The sequence below is a fragment of the Haliotis rubra genome, unplaced genomic scaffold, assembly GCF_003918875.1.
Source record: "Haliotis rubra isolate DU_JTF1 unplaced genomic scaffold, ASM391887v1 Scf330, whole genome shotgun sequence".
NCBI classification, from domain to species: Eukaryota; Metazoa; Mollusca; class Gastropoda; order Lepetellida; family Haliotidae; genus Haliotis; species Haliotis rubra.
The window spans coordinates 324,810-344,271 of NW_025767003.1; the positions used below are offsets into that span (position 1 = coordinate 324,810).

Sequence of the window (19,462 nt, forward strand, 5' to 3'; positions counted from 1 at the left end):
TTGTGCCGGCTGCCTTTCTCTCACCATGAGAGTGCCCGCCAGCTAAGTGCTTTTCAGCCGACCCAACTGATATGATCTTGATTCCTTACCAAACACCTCACATCACACAAAGTTGCAAGGAATCTCCTGAGGCAACGGCGGGATAACGAACCCACATGTATAGCTCGCGCAAACTATACATAATGGGCGCACCACTCAACCCGATTGAGCTACCGGGGACATAGCTGAATCATCTCGGGTTTAACGGGTCTATCCTGAACTAGCACTTTCCTGATCACGTGACACTATGCGGTAACACTGTGCCGCACGGTAACGATCAATAATTCTTCTCTTACAAACCCTCTGCCCGCCCATCCCTCAAGTAGTACAAGTTAGGCTCGCCTGCTTTAATGTCCACTTTATCTATGTTGTAAGTTTTGACTGACCATATAGGATCGGTGGCTCGCTTACGGCTATCACCCTCGTGTTCCCCCGGCTGGTATAGATACCTCACTAGGGCCCTGTCTGGTATCTGTTTCTCCTTCCCACGCAAAGGAGCGGCCGACTGTGCAACTATTGATTTTAGTTTGATAGCGTCTGCCGGTTTCTTGCCGGTGAGACGGGTGACCTCATGGTTTATTGCCGACACCACCTTAGGTAACCTCGTGACCCATTCAGTCGATCGTTTTTCCGGGTTGGCCATTTCTCTCGCATACTGATGACCGAATAAACGCTCGGCCAAAGTCCTATTAAATCTCTCTACTATGGCTTGGCTGCGATGGGCTCCGGCCGTGCCACGCCTGACCTTTGTATCGTGTTTGGCTAGCAGTTGTGACACGGCACCCATGAACTCCCGTCCGGGGTCAACTTGCAGCTCTGTTGGCCACGCCAGCGGACTGCGTTTGTATATGCGTTCCAATCCTCTGGCTACCTGGGAAGAATCTTTCGTGGTCAAGGGCTCGGCTTCCTTGTAGCGACTGGCCACATCCACGACTGTTAAGGCATACTTGTACCTTTTATCGTGGGGTAGGAACAGTAGGTCTGCCTGGTGAACGCTATTAGGTATGTTAATACCGAACTTCCTTCTAGGCACGTAGCGTGGTGGTGGCAAATAGATCTGCCACAAGGCTTGTTTTTCAAGCCACGCTTTGGCTCGTCCGGCGGTACTTTCAGCGCCATTTTAGCCAGCTTATCTACAGCGCCTAGCTCCTTTCCAGTACCCACGCCGGGCTATAGTAAATAGCCTCAAACTTTTCTGGTTCCGTGACATGTCTTGGTTCAATTTTCTCATGCCCATACGCTGCACGTGTTTATCCCATCAATAGCTATCCAACGCTTAGTGTCCATAGGCGACAGAGACGTCTTGTTTATAGTCAGCCCGCATATATCCTATGGCCATCACTTCTAAGTGTGTTCATTTTATGCCTAAAGGTACGGGTCTTGAACAGGGCTTCCTTTGAATCTGGCGTGTTTGATGTGTTGTTTCACCACGCATTTCTTAACACCCTTAGCCTTCCGGATCTCACTATTGTCGGCTTTCAGTATGGAGTACATCTTAGGCCTCAACCCTATGTACTCGGCTATGGGCGTGCCAGCACACTCGTCCTTCATCTTACCTAGGACCTTTTATTTACCGTACTGTGTATGGCATGGTCCTTTGGGGTAGTCGCTGGTGTCGCATAAATCGAGGTGTTTTTTTCATGTCCTCGCATTACACGCCCCTCGGTTTGAATCTCCATCAGCAGGGAATCCGTGTCAGTGTACAGCACTTCACACCTGTCGTCGTGACTGTTTCTTAAGCTCGTTGTAGTAAAAGTCGTACATCAGGTGTTTGGATAAATCGAGGATGCTCATCCCCACGTAAACAGGCCGGTTGAATTTTATGTGGCTTTTCTTCATGTGTAGGGCAACTAGGTCATCGGTGAATATCTTGCTACAGTTGAATGCCGGACTGGCTATCAGTCTCCTGAGCTTGTCTTCCTCATTCGACCGAACCAGCTTCACGGTCACGCGTTTCCTCAGGTTCTCCATAGTCTTACCGAACACCGAGTTGTTCATGAGCTTGTAGAGATTTTTCTCAAAGTCACTGGTGGCAAGCTTTCGGAGGTTTGTGTTCATTCTGATGTAGGGCTCCATCCATGGGCTCTGGTGAACACGAAAGCACCCTGTGTATTTTGGTCAGCCTCATACCCAACGCATACAGGTACAGCTGTAGGTTGCGATAGTGAACGATGTACTTGGTCTTATTCATTAAGTTAGGCACGAAGTTTTCAACGTCTGTCACCCGCCCACCTAACAAGTTATGTTGGTACTCAGACATCCAGTCTGGGTTAACCCTCATACGCTCGGGGCCAGGGGGTAGCTGTTGTGTGATGTGTGTAATGCCTTGGGGTATTCTAAGTCAACCTCGAGGATATAACCTTTGTTCGAATCCGCGCGATGCTCATAACATCGACCTCATGTGACTTCATTGAATCCCCCTGTGGGTAGATACTGGCTCATGGCCCATCCGTACAGGTTGTTGGCATCGAGGTAGAGAATGTGATTGGTTGGCTTGCTAGGGTCGTAGCCCTTCACGTATTGATTATTTGCTTTACGTATCGCTTGGTTGCCATGGAGATCCCACCGCAAGCCTTTCTCAATGAATAGGTGCATGGCCGTAATCAGTAAGCAATTCCAACTTAACTCCGGTCTTTTTAAGCAAGGCATCCCACGACAGACCTGGGCTGGTGTAATACCATGCTGGGTCGAAGTTTATACTGCTTGAAACATGTCCGCCTAAAGCGCCTCAAACACGCCGGCTAACAGCAGTACATCTGTCCTCAAGTACAGGTCGTATTGATAATCCCCCAGGTTCTTACAACCCAGTTTATTCCATACGTTAATGCGCGTCGACAGTAATCGTCTTGGGATATTTCGAAGTCTGTCAGATTGCTGTAAAATTCTCTGATGGGGGTAGTCTGGTCTCGCGAACTTGGCCCAACTATCCATGTACTCATAGGGGTACACCCCTTCCTCATAAGCAGGGGTCTAGTCTCGTGTCTGTGTATCGGTCAGTGATAGGGAAGGTATCATTGGCCTTGACCAGACTGTCTAATGAAGACAATAGAAATTGTACTGAATCTATGAACCTAAGGCAGTTTAAGCTGAAGGAGATGTATCTCTCCATGTTGTTGGGGATGCATCGCTATATTACCATCGATTTTCAAGCGATGGCCTGCATGATCAAATGAGAGTCGCACTCTCAAGTTGTGAAAGACAACGGGATGTTTATTATCTTAGGGTTGATTCTAAGCTTGAGGTTACACGCTGTGAGCGGCTCTCTATACTTACCGGTTACGTTGGCAGTGATCTCACAATCACCATTCAGTGGTGAGTCACACACGTGACAGTTATTGCTACAGCGTGAGCTAGCCTGTCGGCTCGGGTCATCGCGCATGGGAGACTCTTTATACAGTGCATTCCTAATAATTTTTCTTCCTCCTGCAAACACTTTAGAAACCTTTCAGCCAGGACCCCTATACACTACGGAGCTTTCGCTTCCCACTTACGTCGAAGCGACAATGTATCCAAACCCACAGGCTTCATGCTCTTGTGTTTTCTGTGTAGTTGGGGTCCCACCTGTAACAGGTTTGACCAAGGCTTCAAAGTCGGCGATATATGATATAAGGCACGGACATTTGGTTCTTGTGGTTTGTCGAATTTTAGGATATTGTCACCTTCCTTTGGCATGTAATAGAGCCATGGTGGCTCTGCCCCACACCTTGGCAATCCTCCCGGTGGATTCTAATAAATCAGCTCGGCTGAAAACCGTGTAGGCATCGCGACACAAAAAGTGTTTTCCCAACGTGTTTCGACTGGTCGTGCAACAACCCGGCTGAGATGTTTTATCCACGTGTAGTGATACTTTTCACCTCGTTGGATCATGAATATATTGATAACTTGACCCCAACACTGGGCTGACCCTGTGTACTATTGTTGTGTTACCTTCGGTGTCCAAAGACATATATAGCTAGATTATTCTGTTTTTCTACTTTAGTGATCTGGGATATGGGGGTTGGTTCATCTATACCATCCCAGTTGAGCCCATTGTCTTGGGGATAGCTAGAAAGCCTGTCTGAATGAGTGTCAGCTGGAAACAAGGCTGACCTGATAGCTCCCCTCAGGCAATCGCCTCCTCTATTCTTTAACGCTTACCATGGCCTGTTTTTCCTATAGTAGGGGGCAAGTCTAGGTATGACCCGCCTCTGAACGTGCATCGTGTGTAGTTAGCTATGTCTAGATAGACATTATCTATTTTATCTACAGCCCACCCGGACCCCAAGTGTGTGTGTAGCTCTAGGTATTCCCGTGATTCGCTGAAAACTGGTATCGATCGACGCGCCTATGGTCTCTATGGTCACGACCTCTTGCCTACCTCTGAAGTAAGGTTGAACGTACTCAGTGACCCTCCCCAACTTGCTTATCGAGCCGACATTTTAACTGTGATTTGAAATTTGATACTTCCCAGACTGGTTAGTTCCTGATTTTATTTTATCAGCTATCAGTGGTTTAATATCTGTAATGTCTATGTTCCTATCAACATGCATGCGCCAGCCTCTTAAATAATTACCTACAGCACGCTCAGTGGGTATGAACTGTAGGTCAATAGCTCTATTCTGCCGTAACAGTTCTACAAGCTGTGGTTTCGTCATACGGGAATACCCACCTAACCCCAAATCACGAACTTCAGCTTTCAATTGTTTTACAGTGGGAGGTTTTGCTACGGGGGCATGTGATAACAATGCGTTTAACCCGGCTCTCCCCAGGTTTGAATAACCCGTGAGTCCAAGCTGTTTTGCTTGAGCTTTTAATTGTTTTACCGTGGGAGGGGCTTCTAAACCTAGTAATCTCAACAATGCTGGTTTTCGCATGCGAGAATACCCGATAACACCTCTCTGTCTTGCGATATTCTTAAGCTCGCGTATAGTAGCCATAATTGTGTACACACCTAAGAGAATTAATGTCTAATTGAACCACCGTAAGGTAAAAAATCAAGATACACCTTATCGATTATTCCCTCTACCCACCCGGAACATGCGCAGCATAGTAGCGTGTTTTGTATTACTTGCAACGAGTCATCAACAAGTATATCTATATCCCCATGCACATCTACTCGCCCCCCATCAAAGTAATTCCAAGTGTGCCCAGCCCATGGCACATCAAACCCTACTTTTACCATGATTGTAAACGAGCACCCCTTATATACTTCACTAATAATCATGGGTTTGAGGACACTTATATCTATACTTTTCCCCACATCCATCTGCCAGCTACTCAGGCAACCTTCCCTGGGCTCAATTTTCACAAACATAGCTATACGTATGTGTGTATAATCTCTAATTGGGTCACTGGCAAAGGGAGGTAACTCCTCCCGCCTTACACTGTTATCTTGAGAAGCCGCCTCACGCTCTTTTATGTAGGCCTTTTATTCTCGTAGAGATGAGGTGGTGTCTGACTACGTCAGCTCTGTGAGCTTTACATAAACAGTAGTGCCCTTTGACCCCTATGCCACACACAGAACACGTGTAGTTCGGGCTTCCCATGTGGAAACAACAGTACCCCTGAGTCCTGCATCTCTTATCACAGGCTTCTTTCTTCCCCATAAGTATGTATTCAAGATCGGTATGGAGCAGGTCTCATGTTTAGCATACTTATATGAGTATTTAGTCTAATTGTTTCGCAGAACCAACGCAGTCGCTGCAATACCCAGCTATGAATACCAGTTCACGGTCCATTTGCCCTTTGGATGGTGTGTAGTACTGAGCGGTGTGGGTTTATTCAGTGGTTCCAATTGTTTACCAGTTAATAAGTAGTATTCTTTTCGCTGCATCGTCGACATCGTGGAATGTTTGAACGGCATGGTTTTCACGCCTGAGTTGTTCGTTAATGTAATCGATCCTCTGGAGGCGTTTTTAGCGCGCTCAGTCTGTGCTGTTTGTAATTTCTCAATAGCGAGATCGCCGCGTTTTCTTCTTCCTGTATTTCAGCTGCGCGTGTGACTCGTGAGTTTCGAAGAGGAAATTACTCCCCGAAAATGCCAGGGCATTCACTAACTCCACCAACCATCATGGCAATCGTGAGCCATCCTATATTTACTTCATAATATTTTCAGGTAGTATCCCCTTTGTTTTACTAGGATGTCTTTTGTAGCCATCGCCATACCAAGGTTCATTATGAGCATACCCATATCCTGCAGGTTGAAATCTAGCTTGATAGTCGGTTGTTTAAGCACCATTTTAGTCAACCGAAAGCCGCATCTTACTGGCTAGACTGGCGACCACTGTGGCGTGGTATGCGTCGCTGACTTAACGCTTTCCCCTCAGACATTATGTATATGATATAAAAATATTAAATTATAACATGATATGTGGGTTGACCTCTAATTGTGGGTCCCTGTGATCCCCCTGTGTCGTATATAACCACGGTGAGCCACGGCAGCAGTTGGGCGATACAACTAACAAGAGTCGCTCCGGGTGAGTCACCCTGATAATTTTATGTTGGTTACACCACCGTTTTTTACCGGCAGCTACTCTCTTAGGATTCTTCTGCCTGGTTACTGTGGGAGGGTTCACTTCCAGTTGGGGTGGGGTCTCCTCTGAAGGGGTCTCCGCCAGTTGTGGGGTCTCCTGTGCAGCATCCATCTATACTATTATTATTATTTTTCCTCTCAAATTGACGATGCTTTGTCGTAATAATCGCCACCGGGCTAACAACATACCGTGATTTGTGGTACAGCTCGCAGCTAATAGAGCTCAAGGCGTGTTCGATAAAAGGGTCTTTCTCGAGGTCTTCCCACAGGTAAAGTCGGCGCTCCGGGGGGATAGGAAGGAAGTACGACGCAATACCAGTGTATATCTGGGTCATAGCCGATCCTATTGTTTTTGTCATTTCTGAACCTAGTGTAGCCTCGTATCTAGCGTACAGTTTATCGATTTCTTCAGCTGACATTTTGTGAATTTTATCAGGAGTGTAGTCCCCAAAGTAATGTTTGGCTTTGCCGCCAACAGCCAACGCCACCAGTTTCTCTCGCTTGTCATCGTCTACCTGTGGTGATTGGGGTACCAACAATTGTTCGAGCAGTTCATCACACTCCATCTTATAATGTAACAAGTAAGTTTTAGTTTTAACAATATAATATACGGCATAACGGAAACACAGAGAGAAATGAAGGTTAAGTTGCACACGATAATTTAACACTTCAAATATCATAGCTATAACTAAATGCTAAGCATTATACTAAGCATTGCTAAGCATTGCTAAGCATTTGCTAAGCTTTGCTAAGCATTGCTAAGCTCAAAACACCCTATAGGCTACTGGTTGGTCGGTCTTGAGCACGAAGCTTAGCGTGTTTAGTTTCAGCGAAAGCTGTTTCTTCACACGTCCCTATCATGTTTGCTCATCACATCGCTCTCTCAAACACTCTTCAACTAATCCCTGTCCTTGCAGTGAAATAAGGCCACCCATTGCGCTCTGCTTCCTGAGGTCTTTCAACACCGAAGTTGAACTTCTGCGCCAGTACCCAGACGCTGTGATTTGGCGTGGTCGGCCAGAGAAGGCCAGGTACGATAGCATGTCTCTCTTTTTGTTATCTCAATGATAGCGCTGCAGTCATCCAGTATGAACAACGCCGACTCCCTTTAAATTTCATATGGTAAGCTTTCAACCAGTCCTGCAGGCGTGGTCCCGGTCGACTCTGTGTAACGTCCGGTCCGCCATCACCCAAGGTCTTTCCGTGTACGCTTTATTCATGCTCAGAGTAGGGCACATGATAACGATGTTATCAAACACATCCTTGTAGTAACCCTCCAACATATCCAACACGAAAAACGGTCTTCCCACAGCCAGTCTGCCCACACACTATGGCGCAGTGTGGGTCGTGGGGCAAATCAGTAGATGGCTTGCACGTAATCTCCCATTGTCTATATTAAGTTGCGCCATTCATAATCACGCATACAGATATAATTTCAACTTGCCAGCGGGTTGAGCCTTCTTGGTAATCTGGATAGTAATCCCTTCGCTGCCATTGTCTATGCGCGGCGTCCGCTACCATGCAGTTTATCGTCATCCGTGGATCGCATGTCCAACCACAGCTGCAGCACTTGGTGGCCAGGTATTCACCGATTTGCACGGAGGATAGGTCCAGGTCCTTGGTTATGTATGGGTGTTGTTTGATGACCGTAGCTTTTTATCTCATCCCACTGCTGGTATGCCCTCATACCATGACTGAACAGCTGGTTGGGCACGCCCCGATGGTCACTTCCACCTTTCAATCTCGGGTTGAAAACTTCGCCGTCCCTCCGGAACGGCTTGTAATCCTCCACTGGGACGACCAGGATACCTTTCATCGATCGTGCCGCACGCTCAGGTTGATATTCCACACAGTGTCGCTTTATCTCGCACGACTGATCTATGCCTCAGTATGCGGTCGCGACAGGATGGCCATCTTCCCCGAAAGTACTGGCTTCGAACCTGCCTGGCCAGCTCTGGGCTAGTGACCATGTCGAACTCCAGAGAGATGTTGTCTATGGCGTAACTGGCCTCATCACCGCTCGGGCGACGCAGACTACTTTGCTGTAGTCGCTAAACGTTAGCTCGTGATTCAAGCCTATCACCCAGCTGCCTGGTAAACGGGCGCTGCGGTCCCGCGGAGCAACTCGAAGTCGAAAGGCACGCAGAACCTGTTCCCGTGACGCTTGAGAGCGATGGCCTTTTCACCGTCCGATAGCTTGTCTAGCTGGTCTTGTGTGAACTCCATACCCTGGCGCGCAACCGGTCGATTTGTTGATACCCTGGTACACGCCATTGACACGCTCTCCCTCGCTTCCAGAGATCCCCGTAGCAGTGAAACACGCCGCTGTCGCCGATGCTCAGCACCTCATTACCGCTGATCTTGATGGTGGTTTTCTTGATAATGGCTCCACCTACGCTCCGCACTAGCTCACGCTTGTCGCTGGTGGAGGTCAACGGAGGTTGAACGCCAGTCGAACCGCGTGCTCGGTACAATGAGGTCATTCTCGCCAAGGTTTGGGAATCTAACCAGCAGCGCTTTGGTTCTGGTCTATCTTGCTGGGATTGTTGGTGATGGTCACCGACTGGCACACGCTCTGGCACCTAGAGGCTCTCTTGATCTTCTGAAAGGATCTAGTTTTCTACCGCATATTGTTATATAAATGAAATATATAAGTTTTAATACTAAATAATGGCTGAAGGCTGTTATGAGGAAATACCTATGGAGGATATGTGGGATAATAGTGCCGTGGATGATGAAACCTCATTCTCACAAAGTAACTTAACTCCTACAGCAGGCCGTCACAACGGTTTTACGATGGTTTAAAAGAGGATAGAAATTACATTGAGAGCCGCTTGGGGTGAGACTATTCCAAGTTTTTGTTGATGACAATGGCACGCATGCACTGAGGGGTCAGCCCGAGATCGATCTCATGAATAAGCGCGACTAGAGAACCGCTTTGCCTTATCAACACTCGGCAGTCGCCATGGGAGTGACTTTATCCGGCGATGAACTAGGGTTTCATAGATTACGTGGCGATCGCACCCAAAGCCCTTCCCCTTCAAGATCTGGCAAGACATCAGGGGCCTACATCGGATCAAGATATGACTGATAACATTGAAAAGCTGTTGGCCATACATACCATAACAAACCCTTACCCGGTTCGAATTTACCGCCGGAACTACGAGGGCTGGACAAGGCCATGCAAAACCATTCTGCATGACATCTCGTGAACAACACGCCAAACTGGATAGCGATAGACGCACCACACGCCCATGAAAAGGCCAAACTCAGTGAAACTGAGGACGAAGTCCCTGAAAGCCACCATCGAGGAACCAATACGTAATTTGGAAGATGAAAGAAAGACCGGCTGGAAACAGCATCCTCCTTCCGAGACCAGCTTCGATCCCAGGTCAGCCGGTAGCGGGAAACCATTGATCGAGTCCTCTACCAGGACACCACGCTTAGCTGACAGGATTCGATCCTGTTCCGGAGCAAGGGATCACCATCGCCAGCATTCTGACCGCATTGGGGTTCATCATATCAACCCTGGTAGTGTCATTGAGTGGGGATACCCCCACACCCCCCAAGTATGCACACCACCAAGTGGTGGGGTGTCAAAGCCTGGATAAAACTCGGGAGGCCCTGGCTAAACTGGCTGGTAAGGTCGCCGAAGCCCCGCCAGGCATCCTGGGTAGCATAGTCTCGCGGCTGCTGAGCTCTGGCTAAAACTGCCACATGGCTCAGTCAAAACCTGTGGGCAGCCATCGCCGGTGTGGTGGGTCTGGTGTACGAGCGGCTAAGGAATTTTAACCAAATAAGTCCTAAAGCTACCCCACCAACCACCAGGGCTGTTTTAATGATCGATGTGCTGCTGATTGATTAGGGTCACCCCCACAGGGGTGTATGTTGAACCCTAGGCTCGGGGTGGTGCCACTATACCCGCTTTCACCGGTCGTCGGGTGGTGGGACGGGGACGCTGACATCGAGGTTGACGCCAACTTTTGACCCACCGTGGCTATGACTATTTCGCTGTTGTAGCCCACCACTTTTTTACTCTCAGTTGCATATCGCTAGGAGCCATGTACAACCCCATCGCCGAACACGAGTCGACTTTTCGACTCCAGCATATTCCAACACGCCTTGGTAGCGCTTTTATGGCACTCGAGATCAACTGGAGCATTGATAGCATCCTCAACGCTGACAATAAACTGCTTCTGAGCCGCCGTAGCAGTCCCCTTTGCCTAGATATTGAACGCTTATGCCTGGCGCACTCCAACAGCTTTCACACGCATCGCTCAATCGAAGCCGCTTAACCTGATTACCCCGCACGAGTAAACCCTTCGATGTGTCCAGCATGAACTTTTTCCAGTCATCCGCTGCCCCCGCTCAAACCTCCAGACTCTGTAATCCTTACTGTTGTCGAAAGCCATGTAACGGTCATCCCACTCGCTGGTTGTGAGGTGATGATACCACTCGTAATCCCATTCTTTCAACTCTCGCTGGCTTCCACTAGGGCATATTGTGAACGATGGGGATACCCAACCCGTGGTTTGGTCCCGCAAACGCCAATCCGCCTTCGTTTAGTTCGATTGCTGCAAACACGCTCAGAGGCCCGCCTATCGTATTGGTTGTTTACTGCATTCCACGCTTTTCCTGTGGGAGCGGGGCTGATCTCTTTGAGGATACGCCTGACCTGGTAGTACACGGAAACGCGTGAACACAGACTGACTCAGCGTCCACGCCGAAAGTGTCGGTCAATGTCACACCACACCCTGTTGTAGCATCACACGCTAAGTTGAGTTGATTCTGCCAGAACTGCATCGGTTTGTTGAACTGCCGCTGAACTACCTTAGCGCTAGTCACCAAAACTTATACTTATCAAACACATCTATGAACTGGCCAAATACAACCCGCAGCGACCACAATCTTCATGTGGGGAAATCTACGCCCAGTTTAGGGTAAAACACTCCAGGGGAGTACATTTTAAAACTATTATATAATGAGTTTATATACTCTAACATGTACATAACACTTCCAGGAATAACAAGCGGTGAGGCCGTTCAGCTGACGACGCCGATCGATAATACGCCGGGCAACTCGAAGTAGCACTGTGCGATATAACCTACCTACCGCGATGGACTAACATCAACGCTTAGCAACAATAAACTGTTCGTAGGTGGTGCTCGCAACCAGATAAGTGCCGCTACTACAGCGCAGGTTCTCTAAATGCAGGTCTTCAAAACCCCTAGGAGCCTAACTCAAGATGAACGACTCAAACGGCACAGTGGTGTTAACCAACAACGGAAGAAACTCCCTTGAGACTTGGCCCATTCATTGGCGAGGACACTCGGTACGCAGCCTGATGAGATAAAACCAACGACTACCACCACAGGCACTAAGTTACCCGACCTAGTACCGTGATCGAGCTGTGCATTCATCTCAGCCAGGTTAGCAATAACTGACAACATTCAAGGGGTCACCCTTCCACTATACAGAGAGCCGCATCGTGAAAACGGAGAAATACAACGACGTAGAACTGAATCGCTTTCACCTCGCAGTATAAGAGGTTAACCAAGGGCAACATCCCTGAGCTGATAATATCGGTGTTAGATATAAATCATAATCCCGTGAATATAGGATACCTTAGCATAACGCTGCACATAAAATGACCAGCGACAAGGCCCCGGAATGAAGTTGAAAAATGCATCAATGTGGGATCTCCGACCTCGGGACACACGCTGATTCGACGACTCCGAGTAGATGGTAAATTGTATGCCTTGCAACTGAAAAACAGCATTTACAAACGAAGTTGAAGTCCTCCGTGGTACTAGCAACCTAAGTGATATAGTAGATACCACAAGAGCGCAGTCAACACTAAGTACACCCTTGTCAACACCGGTGATAATTGATAATATACCCATCGCTCGGAGGCAAACTGTTCGACTTAACCGATGTTGAGAGCAACGCGGACGGCTATCACCAAAAATAAGCCATATACACTCCGCCTTCACCGATGATGATAAGTGGGTGTTGTTATACCCGATAAAGCCGACTGGTTTCTCAATATTAAGCTCGGCTCCCCCACGGTTCACGGATAATAAAGACAACCACCTAAACAAAGTCGCGGAACAACGGAACCCTGCTCGCGGGCTTTACGCCCGACTCCAGAGATGTAGCGAAGTCATCAGCCCACTCGCCAGTATGGCAGCCCATTATGCTATCGGTAAACCCGGATGCAAAACGTGGTATTGCAGTTGGTGTCTGAATTGGGCGTGGTCAAGATCCTGAGAGTCTCACCGCTTAACTCAACACTGGTCATCCAAGTCTACCTAGGGGAACCATTAGGAATGATGTCGAAATCGTAAAAGGGGTCAAACTCCGTGGGGAAACAACAACAGTATCACGCTTGGTAACGCTTACGCGCGCTAGGGTGTCGACTCCAAAACCAGTCTGCAGGGTTTCACCGTGATCGTGGAAGACACGATATCACTAACCAAGATATTCCTAACCGACAACATACACTTCATGGGGGTGCACTTCACCCCTGAACTATTATCAGAAAACCAGTTGGAAATTATATCGTAATAGTATTATAACAATGTCTTGGCTTCGGCCCAACACTACACTTAACGATCTAGGGGACACGGAGGGATTCGACCAGCCTGGTGAGGAAGACACCTTATACATCCTGCACTTGAAAGACAACGTGTATAGGCGGGTGTCGTTATCAGATTTTAAAGAGCCTGAATGGATAGTCAACTTAACCCTCACCTCACCTTATATCACATTAAAGGAACAAAGTTATATCTCTGAAATTAAAACAGCGTATCTTACCCGCTGTTTCGCTCCGGCCCTAATACAAGGATGATACTAAGGTCGGTTTTACCCAATATGTTACAGGCATTCCAAGGGCGAAGTTAAGGTATGACTGCTACGGGCACATAGGGATTCCATCTATGGTACCAGGCTCCACACTTATCATAGACGCCTATATCGACAGAGTTAATAGTAATAAGGAATTACAACAACTTTTACCTGGAGTCAGAGTACTCTGGTATCCCCGAACCCATAGAAAACGCTACGTGATCATCATACAACTGGACCCCTCAATGGATTCTATAACCCAATCAATAAACCCCGAGGAGGGGCTGTTGTGGATGCAGAGTTACCTATTAAATTCTCACCTATTTTCCTACATGAGGATTTATACCTTATAAGCCCTCAAGCACGCTGATCGACTGTTAACTGAAGCCCAATTAAAAAATATCTCATAAGATATATTATAGGCACACAGGATGGGGCTGTACCCAGTCGAGAGGAAGTAGCTTAAGACCCTGGAAACCGTGACGGTTCCGCTTTGAGGCAGTTATGTGATGTAAAACGCTAACTAGAACAAGACATGCGACAAGCCGGAAAGCACTATATAAGAAGTACCATAGAGCTTTCAATGCCGTGGGACGGGCTGATACTACCCTTATGGTAGCCAGCATGGGCCTAGGGGTGGCAGGTGTTGGGTTGTTAGCTACCATCGTGGTACGCACCTATAGTGATGGGGCTCGAAATAACAGCTGGGGTGACAGGGTGTTGGGGTGGTGCTTAAGCTTGTATCCCGCAGACTGCATCGTGAAAGCATTGAAGCATAATGAGATCGGGTTCTAGCTGAAGCAAAGCTTAACACCATAAGTTTATCTTATTTCCACCGCACTCACTGACAGTAAGATCTCAGAGGAGGAGTTTCGCTTAGTCCTCTCTGAACTCGCAAAATATCATAGAATGAAACAAGAGATTCGATCCAAGTCTCGTAAGTCTGCTATCAGTGAGGATGAGAAAAAAAAATACATAGAACAAGGGGTGAAAAAAGCCCAGCAAGCCTTTATTACAAACACCAAAGAGATCATAGGCGATTCACATTAAACTGTTTCATCGAGGTAAACATGGCATAGTGTCATAGCGGCACGTTAGACGCAGCCCAGTATTGGATGATACAATCCCAGGATAGACCCGTTAAACCAACACACTTCAGTGGCTCAGTCGGTTAAGTGGTGCGGCTAAGAGGTGCGTTCGCATCCCGCTAGCATCCCAAACTTTTTTATAGTAGGGGTAATGGTAGCAAGAGCTAAGGGTCCGACCAAAGCCTTATTTGGGGAATAAGGCTTTGCAGAGGCTTTTGTTGGACCTGGTCCCGTACAATCATTCCCTCTACTACTTTGGTGATAGTGCTGCTTTCTGGAGCAGAACTTTCAAAACCTTTCAATACTCTCCTTCCACCTTTCTATATACACACCTAAATATTTGACAAAATCATAACTCGTAGACATAATCATGAAGCGTATTTTGCCATTGCGGGGGATATTGATGACTTTGTCTTCTTGTTTTAATTACTACAGTCTCCAACTTGCTCTTAAATGTACTATCTGGAAAAGTTGAGAGAGAGAGAGTTGTGATGTTGCATCAATGTTATTTCAGCTTCATAGCATCTCTGGAAATGTTGGTGAACAACAACAGCAAATTCACTTAAGAGTGAAAGTGAATATGACAAGTGAATATCCATGTTAGACTTGTTTTTCAGCACCCGTACTTGCTGTAACAGGCTTGGGTGGTCAGGCTCGCTGCCTTGGTTGACCCATGTCATTGTATCCCATATTGCAGATGGATGATCATGCTGTTGTCTAGTCCAGACTCGATTATTTACAGATTGCTGTAATATAGCTGTAATATTGCTGAGTGCAGCATTAGATAAACAAGACCCAGATTAATTCTGTGATGTAAACAAACACTGCTCTGAAGCCTTACAAATGTGAGGCCAGTCTGACCACTGTCGTCATGGTAACACAGGGTAGGGAGTCGGTGTAATACATTTGTACAACAATATTGCAACGTCATGGTTAATAATAGGGACGGGTGGTGAAGTGAACAATGTTCTGAAACAAAAAGATACAAAATATGTTTGATTTCACTGTGCTTATTTGGTGGGGGGATTCTAACTTTTAAGGCAGGCTGCATGTTTTTCAAGACCACTGACAGATTCTAGATACGTTATCAGATGATGTTATTGTGGCGAGGTAGAGGCGTTCACAAGCACTTGCCCCTGAAACCAAGGTGCTCACTACCCTAATATTTTTCTCGAGGTTTACACTTGGTTCCAAAACTACTTCCTCGCAAATCTCTATCTCTCGCACGAGAGCGTCTCGATATAAGCTTAGATCGGATCGTAAGATCGGAACAGGCCACGATCAGCCTAAGATCGGTTAGTGGAACGGGTGTAACTTTTAGCTAAGACGATTGTAAAATTGGTGTATTTTGCTAAGATTGATCTTAGATAAGATCGGTTGGTGGAACGGTCCCCAAAGTTGATTCCTTCATTAGCTCAATTTTCTTCTGAAAACAAGATTGTTCAAGTTTCATACCTTTTGAGCTGTTGTTCAGGGGGAGCCTTTGGCATATGCTACAAGTTTAAACCTTAATGAGGAAAGCCTGTGGTTGTAAGGGTTGACGACGACAACCCACTGACAGGTTGCTCATACACACTGACATGTTCCCCAGGTAATCTGCTGCGAGGGCAATGCTGGCTTCTACGAGATTGGCTGCTGTGGGACCCCCATGGACCTCAACTACTCCATTCTGGGCTGGAACCACCCTGGATTTGGTGGAAGCTCTGTAAGTGCTGACATAGTCTCAACGGTGTTTGAAAAATCATTTGTTTGCTCCTTGTCAGCTCCGTACCCATGCTTTCACCATTATTTTAGTTCTACCTTGCCGGAAATGAATTGAATGTGTTGTAGCTGTTGGGGGAGTGTTTCAAACAAACACCCCGAGGCCCCAGTATATTAAATAGTCTGTCTATGACAAAGTAGTGGCAATCATTATCTTGTGTTATTCACTGCTCAGAGTAATGTCAATCACCAGCCTGTGTCACTGGCGTTATAAAATATTTTCCTCATTGTATTGAAACATACGGTTTTATATTTACAGTCACAATAGGCAGTAGAATTGGTCAAATAGGAGAAGGCAGCAATATGATCAATGTTAGTGTATTGTTGTATGGTACAACCTTGAGACTTGTATGGTACGACCTTGAGACTTGTATGGTACATCCTTGAGACTTGTATGATACAACCTTGAGATTTTTATGGTACAACCTTGAGACTTGTATGGTACAACCTTGAGACTTGTATGGTACAACCTTGAGACTTGCATGATACAACCTTGAGACTTGTATGGTACAACCTTGAGACTTTTTGGTACAACCTTGAGACTTGTATGGTACAACCTTGAGACTTGTATGGTACGACCTTGAGACTTTGTATGATCTGTTTGTGTCTTGTGTTCACAGGGAGTTCCATTCCCTGACCAGGAGCAGAACGCCATTGATGCCGTAATGCAGTATGCCATTCACAAGTTGGGATTTCAGCCACAGAACATCGTCATATTTGCCTGGTCCATCGGCGGGTACTCTGCTAGTTGGGCCGCCATGAACTATCCCGACATTAAATACATGGTAGGTTTCTCCTGAAAGGTGTTGTCATGATACATTGCTATGGATACACCATTTGTTGACATAGTGATGATAGTGGACTGCTGTTCTGAAATGGACAGTATTTTTATGCAACCATGACAACCCACTGTACATTCTCGGGCACAAAAGGGCCCCAGTACTTGAGAAAGAGTTGACAAGTGGTTCTCAGAATGCAGTGCCTAGTTTTGGGGTAAATGGTGTGCTGACCAGGGTTTTACTTAAGTTTGTGAAACAGGAGTGATTAGTTTTAGTTTCATATTTTTAGTTTCATATCACTGGGCTGTGCTTATAACAGAGCTGTCAACCCCTGGAGTGAGACTGAAAAAAATAAGCCGGGGTCCAGCCGGGGTCATGTCGCCCCCCGCCACCGAAAATGAAGTTTAGTGATTTTCAGGAGCATTTGGAGCCTTCTGGTTGCATTATTTTGACACTAAAAGATGCATGCTAATTAATAATAATAAGCCGAATCATTCGTATAAACATCGTTTCAGTACTTCGTTCATTCAGGCGTTCTTTCAATATTCAACTTTACGCAAAAACAAACGAAAATGCGTATTAATTTTGAAATTATTTTTGGCTACCAGATATGCCTGAGATTATTATTTGGAGGCGTGAGAGCATGACATTTGTCAATAAAGCGTGAGACTCACGCCAAATGCGTGAGGGTTGACAGGTATGTTATAACTATTGATTGGCTCGATTCAAACTTATCTATATTTATGACATGTGTTTTCCAAAGTTCACTTGATTCAGAGACAGTAAATATTTCATTACTATTTCAGGTGTTAGATGCTACATTTGATGACATCGTCCCTCTTGCCGTTTCTAAGATGCCAGAAGTATTAAGTAAGAAACCTTGAGCTGTGCACAATGTAGCCATTCGTTAATAGTTAAATTTGTGTGTGAAAAAAGGGATCTCATTACCTTAATGCAGACTTGATGCAAGCTAAAGAAGTGTTTCAATTTGCACAACACGTGTCTATATTAACCTCTATATTAGCCACCTGTTGTTGAAGACCTCAACTGTGTCCTCAAGCTTTCAACTTCAGCATCATATCATCTGAACTGCCATATAGCTGGAATATCGCTGAGGACGGTGTAAAACTAAACTCACTCACTCACTCGCATCAACGGAGTCGTTAAGGTGCAATGACGACATGGCATGACACAAGGTTTCAATTGAAGGAAATGAAACCTTATTGCACCTGGTGCAACATTAAGTAATCCGGGTTAGATTTGGTCTTCAGTAACCCATGCTTATTGTAAGAGGCGACCAACGGGATCGGGTGGTCAGGCTGGTTGACTTGGTTGACACATATCATTGCATCCAAATTGCGTAGATTTATGCTCATGCTGTTGATCACTGGATTGTCTGGTCTAGACTCGATTATGTACAGACTGCCGCCATATAGCTGGAATATTGCTGAGTGCGGCTTCAAACTAAACTCACTCACTCACTCATCATCAGACTGCTCTCTTAGCTGAAGTCTGCATTCTTTGAACAGCAAAATATTGCAGCTGCATTTTGCAGCTTCAATTCGCACTAGTGCATGTTCTAAGTGCTAAATCCAGCACTGTGACATGACAGTTCTGTAGAGAGCGTGAAACCATCATTTCATGTGTGTTTCACATGTTTTCACATGATAAGTTTAAAGCATATGGGTAATAAATCTGAATAATGTTATTTTCAGAGAGCATTGTAACATTTGCTCTACGGAACTACATGAACCTGAACATAGCGGAGCAGGTTGTCAAGTAAGTAGACTGGTCCCACCGAAGTCATTTCTACTGTCAGTATTGTGATTGTGTAAGAGCCAACTTAACAGATCTGCCAGTCAGTCTCAGGATCTTAGTGGAGTGCATATCATCACATTCATTTTATGGATCGATGATCATGGTGACCATCACAGGATTGTGTGGTCCATATTTGATATTTACAACCTGTTCTCATAGCTGAAGTATTGCCAAGTGCAGCATTAAACAAAAAACATATATTGCTGCTGTTTGTGGGAAGATAGGTAATGCAACTGTCCACTTTGTCTGTCCTCATCTTTTCTGTATTTATCATGACTGGCTGATCACCTCTCTCTTCAAGCAGTTATTTTTATTGTTAGTATATTATTATTATAATCTATTCATATAGCGCCGAGTTCCAGCTAGGCTGCTCACAGTCACAGGTGCTTTGTTATTCCCTTGAAGGATGTCAATCTCAACGGCACTTCATATTATCAATCTCAACTCCCTGGGGAGCATACAACTCTTGCAGCCACTAGTTAAAACCTATAAAACCAGAAAGTTAATGATAGCCGTATCAATGCTATCAATGATCTATGTGTCTTACAGTGGGGCATCAATGCTTATACATTAATTAAGTTGATGAAATGACATTGGGTAATTGTGATACGTCGATAGTT

At 46.1% G+C, this 19,462-nt stretch overlaps 1 protein-coding gene across 1 annotated transcript in view; it reads left to right on the forward strand.

Moving 5' to 3' along the window:
• The window catches only part of LOC124284198 (phosphatidylserine lipase ABHD16A-like), a 46,934-nt gene that overhangs the window by 18,544 nt on the left and 8,928 nt on the right, over nt 1-19,462 (forward strand). The window contains 4 exon segments of the mRNA XM_046720264.1: nt 16,076-16,189; nt 16,866-17,030; nt 17,831-17,894; nt 18,740-18,803. Coding sequence (XP_046576220.1) covers nt 16,076-16,189; nt 16,866-17,030; nt 17,831-17,894; nt 18,740-18,803 — 407 coding nt within the window.